The 14968-nt window shown below is 45.4% G+C and overlaps 1 protein-coding gene across 2 annotated transcripts in view; it reads right to left on the reverse strand.

Moving 5' to 3' along the window:
* Positions 1-14968, reverse strand: part of ADAP2 (ArfGAP with dual PH domains 2) — a 267951-nt gene that overhangs the window by 57149 nt on the left and 195834 nt on the right. For both annotated transcript variants that reach the window (XM_078654379.1, XM_078654378.1), the window contains exons 7-8: positions 14701-14784; positions 7937-7999 (exon numbers count right to left, since the gene is read on the reverse strand). In XM_078654379.1, the coding sequence (XP_078510505.1) occupies positions 7937-7999; positions 14701-14784 (147 nt within the window). The remainder of the gene's footprint in view (positions 1-7936; positions 8000-14700; positions 14785-14968) is intronic.

Below are 14968 nucleotides of genomic sequence, written 5' to 3' on the forward strand. Positions count from 1 at the left end.
CTTTTGTGGGCCAGAGTCATTTTATCGATGTGGGCAGTCCAGCTCATTGCGTCATTCAAACGGATCCCCAGATAATCAAATTCCGCCACTCTTTCTAGAGGTATGGAGTTCAGAATTGGAGGGCGACCAAGTTTGCGGGGTGGGTGCATGACTAGGTACTTGGTCTTGTCTATGTTGATAACAAGGCCTTTAGTGGTACAGAAATCCTGGAAGCGGTTCAGCAAAGACTGTAAACCTTGGGGGGTTTTGGAGATGAGGAGGGTGTCGTCGGCGAACAACAGAGTTGGAATTTTTACTCCACCCAAGCTGGGAGCGTCTGATGGTTCGCCCAGTAGATGATCTACCACCCCGTTAATATAGAGGGAGAATAAGGTAGGGGCCAAGACACAGCCCTGTCTTACTCCCCTCTCGACCCTGATTTTATCGGTCTTTTCCCCATTCAGCCCCCATCTAACCTGGGCATAGGTGTTGGTGTGCAGGTTAATGAGGAGGTTCAGTAGGTACGGGGGCATCCCTAAACCATGAAGCACCCTCCAAAGTTCCTCCCTTGGTACCAGGTCAAAGGCAGTCTTAAGGTCAATAAAGGCCAGATAAAGACTGCCTTTGCCCAGCACCACCACCTTCCAGTGTAACAACAAAAGCCTAAAGGCCTGTTCAATAGTTCCTGTACCTGAACGGAACCCAGCCTGCATGTCGGACAGAATGTGATTGTCGTCCACCCATTGAGTAATTCTCCCCAAGATGGTTTTCCCGGCCAATTTCTGGCTGGAGTCTATTAGGCTTATAGGCCTATAGTTCCCGGGTAAATCCCGACTGCCCTTTTTAAAAATGGGGACCACCTCCGCACCTCTCCAGGAGTCAGGCACAAGCCCTCCCCCCATAATTGCATTGAGGAGTGCAGAGATAAGAGCCCCCCATTCTTCCGGGTAAGCACGGAGGATGTCCCCTGGTAGGCCATCCGGGCCAGCTGCTTTCAAGGGGACCAAGGTTTTGATCTGCTTTGTTACATCAAGGGAGGAAAACAGATCCAGGTCACGGTCTAGAGTAAAGGCTGGGATTTTAAAGGGATCATTAAGGGGGCCTTCAACAGGAGAGTAAAGATTTTGGAAATGGGAAAACCAAGTCTGGGCATTGATCGCACAAGTCCTCCGGGAATCGTCGGGACGATTCCTTTTGCCCACCATGTCCCAAAAACCTTTAGCATCTTTCCCTCGGCTGGCAGCCAGGAGGTCCTGCCAGAAGTTATCCTCCCATTCCATCCTAGCATTTTTCTGGCAAAGTGTGTAATGTCTCCTGGCCTCCCTAGTCCTAAGCGGCAATTTGGACTTGACCGCCTCGATAAGAAGTGATTTCGCCTCCCTACACTTTTGGTTGTACCAGCCCTGACCCGGTCGTAGGCTGGGTTTCCTTCCGCTCGGGTGGGCTGGGACTACAAAGAGGTCGCCAATGGCCTGAATTATGACACAAAACCTAGGTGCCACCTCCATCAGCCCTTCCTCTTGGCCGTCAAGATTGGCCATGGCTGAAACCAGAAGCTGCCTAATCGCAGAGGATTTCTCCTCCGAAAGAGCCAGCTTCGCCCACTTTAGCCTTCGCCCACAGTTCGTGACCACTGACAGGTCTGGAGCGGGGTTACAAGGAGAACCACTCACGGTGCTGTTGACGCACCTGCGGGAGAGGGTGAGGGACAGGAGATTGTGGTCACTCTCCACAGAAGGTAAAACTACCATGTCCTCCACCATGCCCCACAGGTGTAAGTCAAGGAGGAAATAATCAATCCGTGACGTGTGTCCTGGCCTGTTATAGGTGTGCGCCCCTACTTTATCGGACCTGGTTCTGCCATTGGCAGCTCTAAGCCCAAACTCCATAACTAAGGAGTTGATCTGAAGGGCCACATCTGTCCACTTTTTAACAGGGCCAAGCTCGAGGGGAGGAATCCCCCACCCATTATCAAGTTCCTCTTGATCTGCTAGGATGTCCAGATCAAGAGGCTCGAAGGTGCAGTTCAGATCACCTGCCAACAGTGTACAAGACCTGTATGGAGATGAGCGGAGTTGCGCTTCCAAGCAAGCTATAACTGGGGATTCACTTCCCCCCTTAGTGCCACGGGCATAGATGTTAAAAATGTTTAGAATGACTCTGCCCTGGGGATTTCTAAGTAAAATATTTAGGAGGTCAGGGCAGTTAGTGTCCTTCTCCTCCACCCTACAGTTAAGTTCGGTGGCTACCCAGATTAACAAACCGCCAGAGGGGCGACCCCTACCAGTTGCACTTTCTGCTGCCGGCAAAAAGTGGGTGGAATAACCCGCCTTGTGAAGGGGCACCCGACTCCAGGTTTCCTGGAACAGGCAAATGGAGTATTGCTCCACACGCTCGCTCCAATCCGGCAACGCCAGCTTCCTTTCGAGGCCCGCAACATTCCAGCTGAAAACCCTAATCTGGGGGTCCGTTACAGCTGCAATGCTACAAACCTCGACAGGGGGTGACAAGTCCGCAGAACCCACATCAAGGGGACCAAACGGAGAGTTATGGGAAGCCCCGGTCTCCCCCTTCCTCTCTACAGACTCGGGCGTAGCCAGAGTCTGCAGTGGGGAGGAGGAGCCATTGGATCTGTGGTATGGTGTTAACCCAGCGACAAAACCTGGGGCCACCACATCCTCCCCCGGATCGTAACTGAGTCAACAATTCCCAGGTCCCCAGTTTGGTAACACTGGAGCTGGGCATAGCTGCTGAGAGAGAACTCCCGGGGTCAGAAGGCCGTGGGCAGTGTTTTCCACCAAATATTGGCCCCCTGGGCTGCCAGTGAAGGAGGGTTGTCCAAGGTGGAGTGAGGGGGTGGACATAATAGACCGTGGGTAAAAAAATGTCAAATCGACTATGTCGATACCCGAACCAGCCGTGGGTTGACCTTGGGAGCATATAAATTGGGCAACCCTAGCATCTTGGAAATTTACAACCACACAATCCCCTTCAAGCGATTTTTTCCCGTGTCCAATCCAACCCACCCTGCGCACACCAAGAATAATTCCGTCCACTCCCGCAGGCAAGGGCCTGTTGGCTTTCAGCCAGTGGATGACCTTATTCTTTAGTGCCTGATGGTTTTCCCGCTGGGTACTCCCAATAGGGGGGACTTTCGTAAGGATGACAACATACGGGTGGCACTCAGGGGGGAGGTTAACTGGGGGACACTTGCGTCTACTGTTCTGAGGAGGACCCAAAGGGAGCCGATTTGTAGGTGGGACGGGGATAGATGCAACCTTAGGAGTTGATACAACACCACCAGTTGCGTCAGATATAACAACCCCAGGTTGCGAAGTAGGGCCCGTCCCACCCTTCTTGTGTTGCCTTGGGGCCTGGGTAGCCACCGGAGATATTGCCGCTGGGGGAAGGGTAGCATGCACGTGGGCAGCACAAGTTGGAGCCTTCGCCTTTATCTGTCTAAGACCGACCTTTGGAGCAGCCAAGATCGTATTCCCAGGTACATGGTGCTTGGGCGGCTGCATCAGTTGGTCTCCCAGGGGGGGGCTCACTGGGACCTCTATCCTATTGGACTCATCTAGCCTATCAGTCCTATCCTTACTGGGCTTTGGCTGGTGCTTGAGAAGGGTCTTTAGGGCAAAGAAATTGTCCCTAGTAGCCTGCTCAAAGCAGTCAAGCCTTTCCCCCAACCTCTTGACCTGGTCTATAAGTGGCAACACAAGAGACTTGACCATCTTCTCGAACGCCTCCATAGAGTGACCCACGTTGTCCTGAACAGGCGTTGGTGGGGCCGACAAGAGAGGTGGTACTGTATCAATAACAGCCGGAGCGCAGATGGCTGTCCCTGTGGATATTGGTCCTTGCTTGCTCTGGGGGGGAGGACCCCTCAGGGGCGGGTGCCTAGGATGGTTAGTGGTCTTAGATGGGCAACCCTTTCTAGTGTAATTTGCCCTTTTCCCCTTCCTTTTGATAGGCTCCTGGATGGGTTGCTTTTTAGTCGGAGCTTGTGGGGCGGGAGCAGGAACCTCAGGGCAGTGTAGGGCCTGTATGCCGGGTGAGCCTACTAAAGAGAGCTCATTGCATGGATCCACAAGCACAGCACATGGACTGGTACTGTGGACACCAATCAGCGAGCTTTCGAACCCCTCTAAGCCACCCATTGGAGGTGCAATAAGGGAATCCCCAGGTAGATCCCCAAGCAAAGGTGCAGGGGAAGTAGGATTTAGAGGGGACAACACTATTGCTGGCGGTGGACTTTTAGCAAGAGGGAAGTCAAGTGAAAGGCGCCGTTCAGATATGGCAAGTTCATTGTCTATGACAGCCGCCACCCTTGTCAGGAATTTGTCCATAGAGCCAAACATAGCACCCCCGGGGGCACTCTCCCCGCAACCCCTCAAGGCCTTACCGGAGCGTGTTGACATGCTGAGACGCGGCACCACAGGTTGAAACCGGTACGGTAGATGGAAATGGGGTGGCCCTGCCCTGCCTCCTCCGGCCCCGGACGGCCACAGACGGTCCCGCCCTTGTCCCGGGCTTCTCCCGGCGCGCTCCCGCGCGCGCTCCGCGGGGCGGAGGTAGCGCTCCTCCTTTCAAGCGCCTCCGGGCGCTTCCTCGTGACGCTGGTGGTGTGCGCCGCCTGGGGGGTGCTGGGACTTGGAGTCCTACCCCTGGCGGCAGTGCTGGTATGGCGTCAGCGGGAGCGGGAGCGGGAGCCGTGCAGCAAGAACCCCGGTGCAGCCTCTGCTGAAGATGGGCTGTTTGCGTGGAAGCAGGTAGGCAGGTAACCCTCCAGCACTTTGTTCGACCTCGGCCCCCACAAGCTCCGGCAGCGCTCCTCCTTTCAAGCGCCTCCGGGCGCTTCCTCGTGACGCTGGTGGTGTGCGCCGCCTGGGGGGTGCTGGGACTTGGAGTCCTACCCCTGGCGGCAGTGCTGGTATGGCGTCAGCGGGAGCGGGAGCGGGAGCCGTGCAGCAAGAACCCCGGTGCAGCCTCTGCTGAAGATGGGCTGTTTGCGTGGAAGCAGGTAGGCAGGTAACCCTCCAGCACTTTGTTCGACCTCGGCCCCCACAAGCTCCGGCAGCGCTCCTCCTTTCAAGCGCCTCCGGGCGCTTCCTCGTGACGCTGGTGGTGTGCGCCGCCTGGGGGGTGCTGGGACTTGGAGTCCTACCCCTGGCGGCAGTGCTGGTATGGCGTCAGCGGGAGCGGGAGCGGGAGCCGTGCAGCAAGAACCCCGGTGCAGCCTCTGCTGAAGATGGGCTGTTTGCGTGGAAGCAGGTAGGCAGGTAACCCTCCAGCACTTTGTTCGACCTCGGCCCCCACAAGCTCCGGCAGCGCTCCTCCTTTCAAGCGCCTCCGGGCACTTCCTCGTGACGCTGGTGGTGTGCGCCGCCTGGGGGGTGCTGGGACTTGGAGTCCTACCCCTGGCGGCAGTGCTGGTATGGCGTCAGCGGGAGCGGGAACGGGAGCCGTGCAGCAAGAACCCCGGTGCAGCCTCTGCTGAAGATGGGCTGTTTGCGTGGAAGCAGGTAGGCAGGTAACCCTCCAGCACTTTGTTCGACCTCGGCCCCCACTAATAATTGATATTAATCTCCTCTTTTGCATTCTCCTGGTACATTTGCAGGATGGAAACAGGTGGTGTTGCCCAGCATTGGATCTTTCAAAGATTCACATGCTTGAAGTATTCCGAATTGGCAGGGTTGTAATCTCTTCAGGAAATGTTAAAACCATCAGTGACAGAATGCACTCATTTAAATTGTAGTGCGGACAGAAAATCGACCTCATTAAAAGACATGGCAGAGAATCAATGAGGTGAGGAGGAACTGCGCTCCACGCCCATTAAAGTCGACCATGGGTCGGATGTTCCACAGCTGGTCAATAGGAATCATCCAGAGCTGTGTAACTCCAGAAGAAAATGTATACAACATTTCTCTCAGACCGGTTGAAAAGACTTTCCGCAGGCTGAGTTTTAGATAAATAACTTTGAAAATGTTTCTTTCACCTCTAGCAGTGGCGGCCCCTAATTTTGGCATGCCCACCCTTTTTCAAAGCCTGATGAGTGTCTGTCAAGCTGAGCAAAGTTCAACCTGACAGACACTCATAACATCAAGGAGGCAGGCATTTTACATGCACTAATGTGCAGTCGCACGCGTGTGCTTGGGGATGTATGGGTGTCTGTGCGGACGTGTGTGCTTGCAAATGTATGGATGTATGTGCAGATGTGTATGCTTGCAAATGCATGGTTGTATGAGTGTGCTTGTGAATGTATGGTAGTATGGGTGTATGTACGGACATGTGTGCTTGTGAATGTATGGGTGTATGTGCGGACGTGTGTGCTTGTGGATGCATACGTGTGAGCAAGTGTACGTGTACTTGTACATGGATGGGTGTGAGTGTGTGTGCTCATGGACAGGTGGAAGTCAGTGCACATGTGTCCACCACACTTCTCAAAATTACCAGCCACCACTGATTCTTAGAGCTGTTTTTTCTGTCATGTCGCTCTCCTCTCAGACATGCAAGGCTCAGAGTCCGCCCGTTGCCCCTTACTCTGGCTATTGAATACAAAGTAAAGTTGTCCCTTCAACCTTCTTCATTTTTTTTCACTATGTCAGAAATGGCTGCCCAAAAAATCACTCTTTAAGCCTGGTCAAATCTGTGAGGCCCCGATCTTTGGATAGTGTATTTACTCCCTGTACCTCAATCAAAGGGAAGGGGTGGGGTGAGGGTTTTGGGCGGTAATCTTCAACCTTAAAGGTACCCAATACTGAGACAAGGAGCCAGCACACACTACCTTTCTCATGGAGCAGCAAGAAAAAGAAGGATGTGGAGTTGGGACATCTGGGGGGAAAAGGATGAAGTCCTCAGAGATCATTCAGACTTTGTTAAAGGTTGTGCTCCTTCCAGTGGCAAAATGCTCTCAGGTTCACTCAATGAGGCAAACTCCAAGTATGCCTTCTACAATATTGTCAACGACCTTTGATTTTTTGGACAAAATCAAAGTAAAAATTATCCATCCGCCTCTTCTGACTGTTGATAACTGGACCATCCATCGTTACTTCTATGTCCAGAATGCTGTTAGCAGTGATCGCATCATTGATAATATACTTGTCAACAAAGAAATCATTGCCAATTACACTACTTTTGTCATCGACCAAGCATAAGACTTCTCCCCCCTCAACAGGTGACTCAGCATCAATGACAAAACTCATGGTAACCGCCTCCAAATCTAGATGGCTGATGAGAGAACCATTGATGACGATCCCCTCTTCGACAATAAAGCATACTCCAAATTAAATTTGTCATTCACCATAGGATCAACCCATGACATCTACCATTCCTTTACTGCATTTGACACTGCCCATTTAGCTTTTAAAGATGTACATCCCTTTTATATGCCAAAAGACTGAACACACGCCCTTCCAGCCAATAGGAGTATGGAGAAAAAGTGGCAGATTTCAGTAAAGATAATAACAAAACCTAGAGATTCCTTACTACCACACAACTAAATACCGGAGTAATACAATAAGGGATGCAGGCAAATGTACTAGTACTGACGCTATTTTTAGGAGGACTGCCTATTCTAAGACCTGCTGTCTTCCATGGTCTATACACTTCTTGATTTCCTGGACACCATGAAACATTGATATCAGATTTCAAAGTGGGATTCCCTTTGTCACTGCCTCAATTGCTTCACTAGATTTAAGATAGAGCATTGGCTAGAAAGTGACCGTTTGACACAAACCATGTCCTGGGCCAGAGAATGTAAATCCATTCACAAATATGACAAGTATAGCCTATCCACTACCCAAACAATTGTATTCCTGGGGGCTAAGGTAAGCATGTCAGATGCAAATGATTTTCCATCAGAAGAGTTAGGGCCAAAGTTGATTATTCTGATGATGTCATGCTCCACATGAAGACTACATAGATGAAGGATTAAGGATTAATAGATAAAACTTACTTTTGGCCCGGTTTTCTCCATGTAACCTTCTTTCACGTAGTTCCTTGTGATCCTCAGTATTAGCTATTGGAGAACAATTGAGCACAGTTTAATTATTTATAGTTCAAAGCTACTGAGCAAGCCATTATGAAAAGCACCAGTATTACAATGCCTGCATTCCAGAATAACAATATAAGCCATGTTAACTGCCAACTGACCCCAAATATAGAATTTAGAGAAAACTAACCAAAAGCACTTTTACTTTTAGTTTTTTAAATAGTTCGATGTAATTAGACTGAGACAATTTCCATTGCAGAATGAACCATATATGCATTGACTCTTACAAATACGTCCATTTAACCTGAGAGAATGCCAAAATTCAGGAAGACTAGCATAGTATGCACACAATGTGTGTTTCATAGCTACCACACATCACTGCTAAGTGAAAGCATTGGCCTAATAGCACAGTGTTTTCTTGAAAATAAAATGCCATGTTTCCTACACCTCCCCTGACATTCACCTTACATTCATAACTACAACCCGCACGCTTTCTACCATGTCATACGAATGGCATCCAGGAACAAGATTCAAATCTCAGTGCTTCACAGCCCCGCCATAAGCATGAACTGCAAGATAAAGGAATGTATATGGAGTAGCTGAAATAACCAAAGGTTAAAGTAACATTATAGTTAGGTGATATGTTCAGTAACAACATAATGTCTAAAAACCATAGACATTCACCAGTTAAAGCCATGAACAGTTTTCTCATCAGTAATTTCATTGTAAATGTTGCAGTGGTATTAGCAATGATGGCATAGAAGATGTCATGAGTGATGTAATATGTGGGATAATTAGCAGTGCACAACAAGGGCGTAAGTTATAGTTACCTTAGGACCGGAGTTATAGTTACTTGAGATAATTATAACTACAACTGGTGGATTTCTGTGGTGTAAAACATTGCGTTGTTACTGAACATTTCACCTAACTATAACTTTACTTTAAACTTTTGTTTTTTGAGTGAATTTCTAGGTTTATTTTTACGTAAAGTAATATGTTATTACCATACGTAAATCCAACCCCTGCCAAAGGCCATGTGCGGAGTAGGGCTGGCTGCTGGACCTAGCCTGTGACCAGGCCCTGCGGCCAACCAGACACATAAAGCCAACCCTACCCTGCGCACAGCCTTAGTTCAGTGAAGAACTGAGGGGCAGGAAGCAAACTCTCCGCCAAGCCTAGAGAAAGTGGCAAAAATCTGATAGCCAAACCGATCTGGCTGCCTACAAACTCTTGCTTACCTCATACAAAAAGGCCATTATGACCAGGAAGGCAGAATACTATGAGGCAAGAATCATGGCTGCATCAAACAAACATAAAGGGGCTTTTAAAATACTAAAAGAACTCAGCCAGAAGTAAACGATAGGATTAACTTCCGGACCTATTTTCTGCATAAGGTCACGGACATCCTAGCTGAGATTGGGTGCACCCCGACACATCAGGCCCTACTTGAACAGCACCCCCCGCCCCCAAAGCCTAAGAGGTAAGGGTATCCTTACCTTATTCCCTTTTTAATTTTTTTTATAACTCAGGACTTAGTCCCGATTCCTAAGATGGCTGCACCCACTTCCTGGTAGAAGTGTTAGTAACCAATCAGATCTATCGGCTACGTGGATCCTCTGCGGTGTGATATAATTTTTTTTAACATTCATTTCTCCAAATCTACTAAACTCATTTACATCAAAACACAAACAGCACTTTTTCTGCCAAATGTGGTTCATTCAGTGGATTAGGCGGTAGCTGTGACTAAAGGGCCTATGGAAAATTAAATGGGAAAACACATTTTGGGACCGCCCTTTTTTTTCCCAGGACCCGCTTCATGGATCCCCTGAAAACTTTCCGTGCGCAAACCACTCAAGAAGGCAGCAGTTTTTTGAAAGATTAGTGGAGATTCGTCAAACTGGGCTAAAATAATTAGAACCACAAAAAATGCATGACCTATGGAAACACACAATCCTAGCTCTAAAACCCACTTGCAACTGCCACTGGGATATGGGATAAATATATATATATATATGCACCACGATGGTTCAAAGAAATCCAGGAATGCCAGCGCTCACCATGGGGGCAGCTGCCTGCACTGGAACCACGCTGCTTTCACATCCATACACAATCCTTCTCACGAAGGAAAAACGAGGCGCCCACCAGTAAATTCCACAGCTCTGTGATTTTTAATCAAAGACCATTTCCATTTAGCAGGGTTAAACAAACGAGAGATCTACGCGTTTCGGTGTCGGAGACACCTTGGTCACGATCAACCTTTCACTTTTTTTGGCATTATTTAAAAGCCTCCTACAACTGATAGTTGCATCACTTCCTGTCACATGGTATATGGGGTCTAACTGCATTATGGGTGCTGTAGTTTTTTAATTAAAAACCAACTGGAAAAGCAAAACAATGTTCAAATTTTTTGGAAATCTCTCCCTTTTGATTGTAATATCAAGTATCATATACCACTTTTTCATTACACCTCAAAAATAAAGTTACTGTTTATGTTTCATTCCCTTCAGTGGGATTTCATCATTGTTCCACCTATTACAAGGTGTTCCCCTCCAGTGGGGTGGCATGTGTGGTAGTTACATTTTAGTCATATGTTTTTAATTTTCTTTCTTTGTTTGAATCCTTATTTATATTGTTTTATTCTTATTTTTGTTGTTTGTTTTATTTTTTTGAAATATTGTTTTCTTTTCCTCTTTCCCAGCCTTTAGATGTCCCTTTTTACAGATGAATATATAACTCCTCAGATTGATTAAGGCCGTGTGGGCTTAAAGTTCGAAGATTAAGAATGTGGCCAGATTCTTTTTGGCGCAAGAGTTTTTCCCTGTTTCCTCCACGCTCACTCCTTGGAATGGTCTCAATACTAAAGAATTTTAGGCGTTTCCAATCGCCTTCATGAAATTGTTCCATTTGTTTAGCAATTGCATTCGATCTGTCCTTGTGGATCGTTGCTCTTGTGTGCTCCATTATTCGTTTTTTAAGTTCACATATCGTACTTCCTACGTATTGCAGTGGACATGGACATTCCACAACATATACAGTGTACGATGTTTTGCAAGTGATTAATTGACGTATCTCCCACATTTTGTTATTTGCCATTTTTACTTCTCTTGTTGGTTTTCCGATTTCGCACATTTTGCATGAATAACATTTTACAAATCCCTTTGTTTTCAACCATGAATTGTCCCGTATCTTTGATTTGAAATGGCTGTGAATCAGATGGTCCTTAAGGTTTTTCGCCCTTCGATAGGTTATCGGTGGGTGTCTTCCCACTATTTTACTCACAGTTTCATCCAGGTGCAGGATTTTCCAATTCTTTCTCAATATTTGAGTAATTTCTTTGCTTTCCTGCGAGAAGTCAGTTATCTATCGTATTGGTTCCGGGTCATCATTTTCCTCTTTGTTTGACTGTTTTAGACATTCCTCTCGGGATTTCTCATTGGTTTTTCGCCAACATTTTTCCACATTTCCAGAGTTATATTTTCGGTTCTTGAATCTTTTTCGTGTGGCAGCGCTATGTCTTTGCCATTCAGTTTCCTCACTGCAAATCAAGGAAAACAACAAAAAACAAGTATGTTGAAAGATGGTACCACAGGCCTACTAGTGAAAGATTCGGAGAGCTATCTCACACTATTGAATTTAGATGCAAGAGATGATGAGGTAATCCCCTTAAATCAGGCCACATGCCAAGCTGGAGCGGGCATAAGTGGAAAAAAAACAAAATCAACATTTTATCCCCAGTTACCACCTGGGAATAAGGTGGATCTTTTTCAGGAAGCAGTAATTCAAGACCTATACAAAATCAAGGGATCAAACTATGAGGACAATTTGACACGAAATGAAAGAAAAGCACTTGAAAAGCTCACATCAGATGATCAGATTGAACTCAAAATAGCCGACAAGGGAGGCAACATAGTTATTTGAGACAGAACTGCCTATATCACAGAGGCACATCGACAACTGAGAAATCCCAAATACTATGAAAAACTAAAAATTAATCCAATAACCCAAATTAAGAAAGATCTGGATGACAAATTATGGGAATGGAAAATGAAGAATCTGATCGATGATGAAGAGCACAAGTACTTGACAGTTTCTCACCCGATAACGGCAACAATATATTTTCTGCCCAAGCTACATAAGGATCAACAAATACCACCGGGAAGACCAATTTTATCGGCGAAGGGCTCTTTATTAGAACCCATTTCAAACTACATAGACTTTTTTCTCAGGCCATATGTAGCTCAATTAAGCTCATATATAAAGGATACAAGTGATCTGTTGTGAAGACTTCAAAATACTCCCTGGCAAGAAAGTTATCAGCTCATTACTATGGATGTCATATCCTTGTACACTAATATAGGGAATTACATGGGCCTATGTGCATGTAACTATTTCCTACAAGATCGGAATATCCAATATAAAAATCACAACCAAATGTTACTTGACATGATCTCAATGTGCCTTACCAAGAACATATTTTTATTTGGGGAGGAGATATATCGCCAAAACAATGGGACAGCCATGGGATTCTCCTTTAGCCCAAACTATGCCTGTTTAGCCATGGGATATTGGGAAAAAGAGATGGCTTGGAATGCAGGAAATGATCAAATGACAGAGAAAATAGTAAGTTGGATACAGTTTATTGATGACTTACTCATCATTTGGGATCGGTCAATTACAGATTTCCAGCAATATTTTGAAATCATCAATAATAGTATGCCAGGATTGAAATTCACCTATGAAATAAGTAATCAACGAGTGATTTTCCTGGATACTGAAATCTATATCAAGGAAAACCAAATCCAAACCACCTTACATAGAAAAAGTACTGCAACCAATGCCACATTAGAAGCAACTAGCTTCCATTAAGAGTCACTCTTCTCCAGTATTCCTTATGGGGAATTCCTCCGAATACGAAGGATTTGCAGTGAGGAAACTGAATGGCAAAGACATAGCGCTGCCACACGAAAATGATTCAAGATTCCAAAATATAACTCAGGAAATGTGGAAAAATGTTGGCGAAAAACAAATGAGAAATCCCGAGAGGAATGTCTGAAACAGTCAAACAAAGAGGAAAAGGATGACCCGGAACCAATACGATTGATAACTGACTTCAGCCAGGAAAGCAAAGAAATTACTCAAATATTGAGGAAAAAATTGGAAAATCCTGCACCTTGATTAAACTGTGAGTAAAATAGTGGGAAGGCACCCAACGATAACCTATCGAAGAGCGAAAAACCTCAAGGACCATCTGATTCACAGCCATTTCAAATCAAAGATACGGGACAATACATGGTTGAAAACAAAGGGATTTGTAAAATATTATTCATGCAAAATGTGCGAAATCGGAAAACCAACAAGAGTAGTAAAGATGGCAAATAACAAAATGTGAGAGATATGTCAATTAATCACTTGCAAAACATCGTACACTGTATATGTTGTGGAATGTCCATGTCCAATGCTATACGTAGGAAGTACGTTATGTGAACTTAAAAAACGAATAATAGAACACACAAGAGCAACGATCCACAAGGACAGATCGAAAGCAAACATATGGAACAATTTCATGAAGGCGATTGGAAACGCCTAAAATTCTTTGGTATTGAGACAATTCCAAGGAGTGAGCGTGGAGGAAACAGGGAAAAACTCTTGTGCCAGAAAGAATCTGGCCACATTCTAAATCTTCGAACTTTAAGCCCACACGGCCTTAATCAATCTGAGGAGTTATATATTCATCTGTAAAAAGGGACATCTAAAGGCTGGGAAAGAGGAAAAAATTAAAACAAACAACAAAAATAAGAATAAAACAATAAAAATAAGGATTCAAACAAAGAAAGAAAATTAAAAACATATGACTAAAATGTAACTACCACACATGCCACCCCACTGGAGGGGAACACCTTGTAATAGGTGGAACAATGATGAAATCCCACTGAAGGGAATGAAACAAACAGTAACTTTATTTTTCAGGTGTAATGAAAAAGTGGTATTTGATACTTGATATTACAATCAAAAGGGAGAGATTTCCAAAAAATGTGAAAATTGTTTTGCTTTTCCAGTTGTTTTTTAATTAAAAAACTACAGCACCCATAATGCAGTTAGACCCCATATACCATGTGACAGGAAGGGATGCAACTATCAGTTGTAGGAGGCTTTTAAATAATGCCAAAAAAAAGTGAAAGGTTGATCGTGACCAAGGTGTCTGCGACACCGAAACGCGTAGATCTCTCGTTTTTTTAACCCTGCTAAATGGAAATGGTCTTTGATTAAAAATCACGGAGCTGTGGAATTTACTGGTGGGCGCCTCGTTTTTCCTTCGTGAGAAGGATTGTGTATGGATATATATATATATATATATATATATATATATATATATATATATATATATATATATACACACACACACACACAATGAAATGCAATATAATACATTACAGTGCGGAAACTCAAACTTAGAGTTTGAGATTTGAACATGACAAAGAAGGGCAACATCTTCCTTGAAAATAAATGGCACTATTTAGTAATTAGTTATTCAGAGAAGCAACTTATAAGACCGGTTTGAAGATAGTCTTAACACAAACTAACATTTTCAAACAAAAGGAACACAAGACAAGGTAATCCCTACCAATACGTTCAAATCGTTAATTTAATTTCTACAGTAAACCAGTATTGTTTGAAATATATGAAGTGATATTCCACCCTACATTACTAACGCTTTGATCTTTACTCACCTCAGACTCTGGAGTATCGGGGAACGCTTTCTTAAGGTACCTTAGTCTTGCTGCTCTAATGCAGTTGAACCAATCGACAATGTCCTGCAGAAGACAAGACAATAAACATAGTGCATGATAATACTAGATAACAACAGGAAGAGAAGAGAGGGCAAGAGGTATGGTCGGAAATATCTGTCTCAACTGCGTATTTCCTTATTGAGTACTGTTGCAGTAGGCTGCGTAATGTGTGTGCTTGCATAGAACATACATATTTAATTTTTTTACG

Source organism: Lissotriton helveticus, chromosome 7 (assembly GCF_964261635.1).
Source record: "Lissotriton helveticus chromosome 7, aLisHel1.1, whole genome shotgun sequence".
NCBI classification, from domain to species: domain Eukaryota; kingdom Metazoa; phylum Chordata; class Amphibia; order Caudata; family Salamandridae; genus Lissotriton; species Lissotriton helveticus.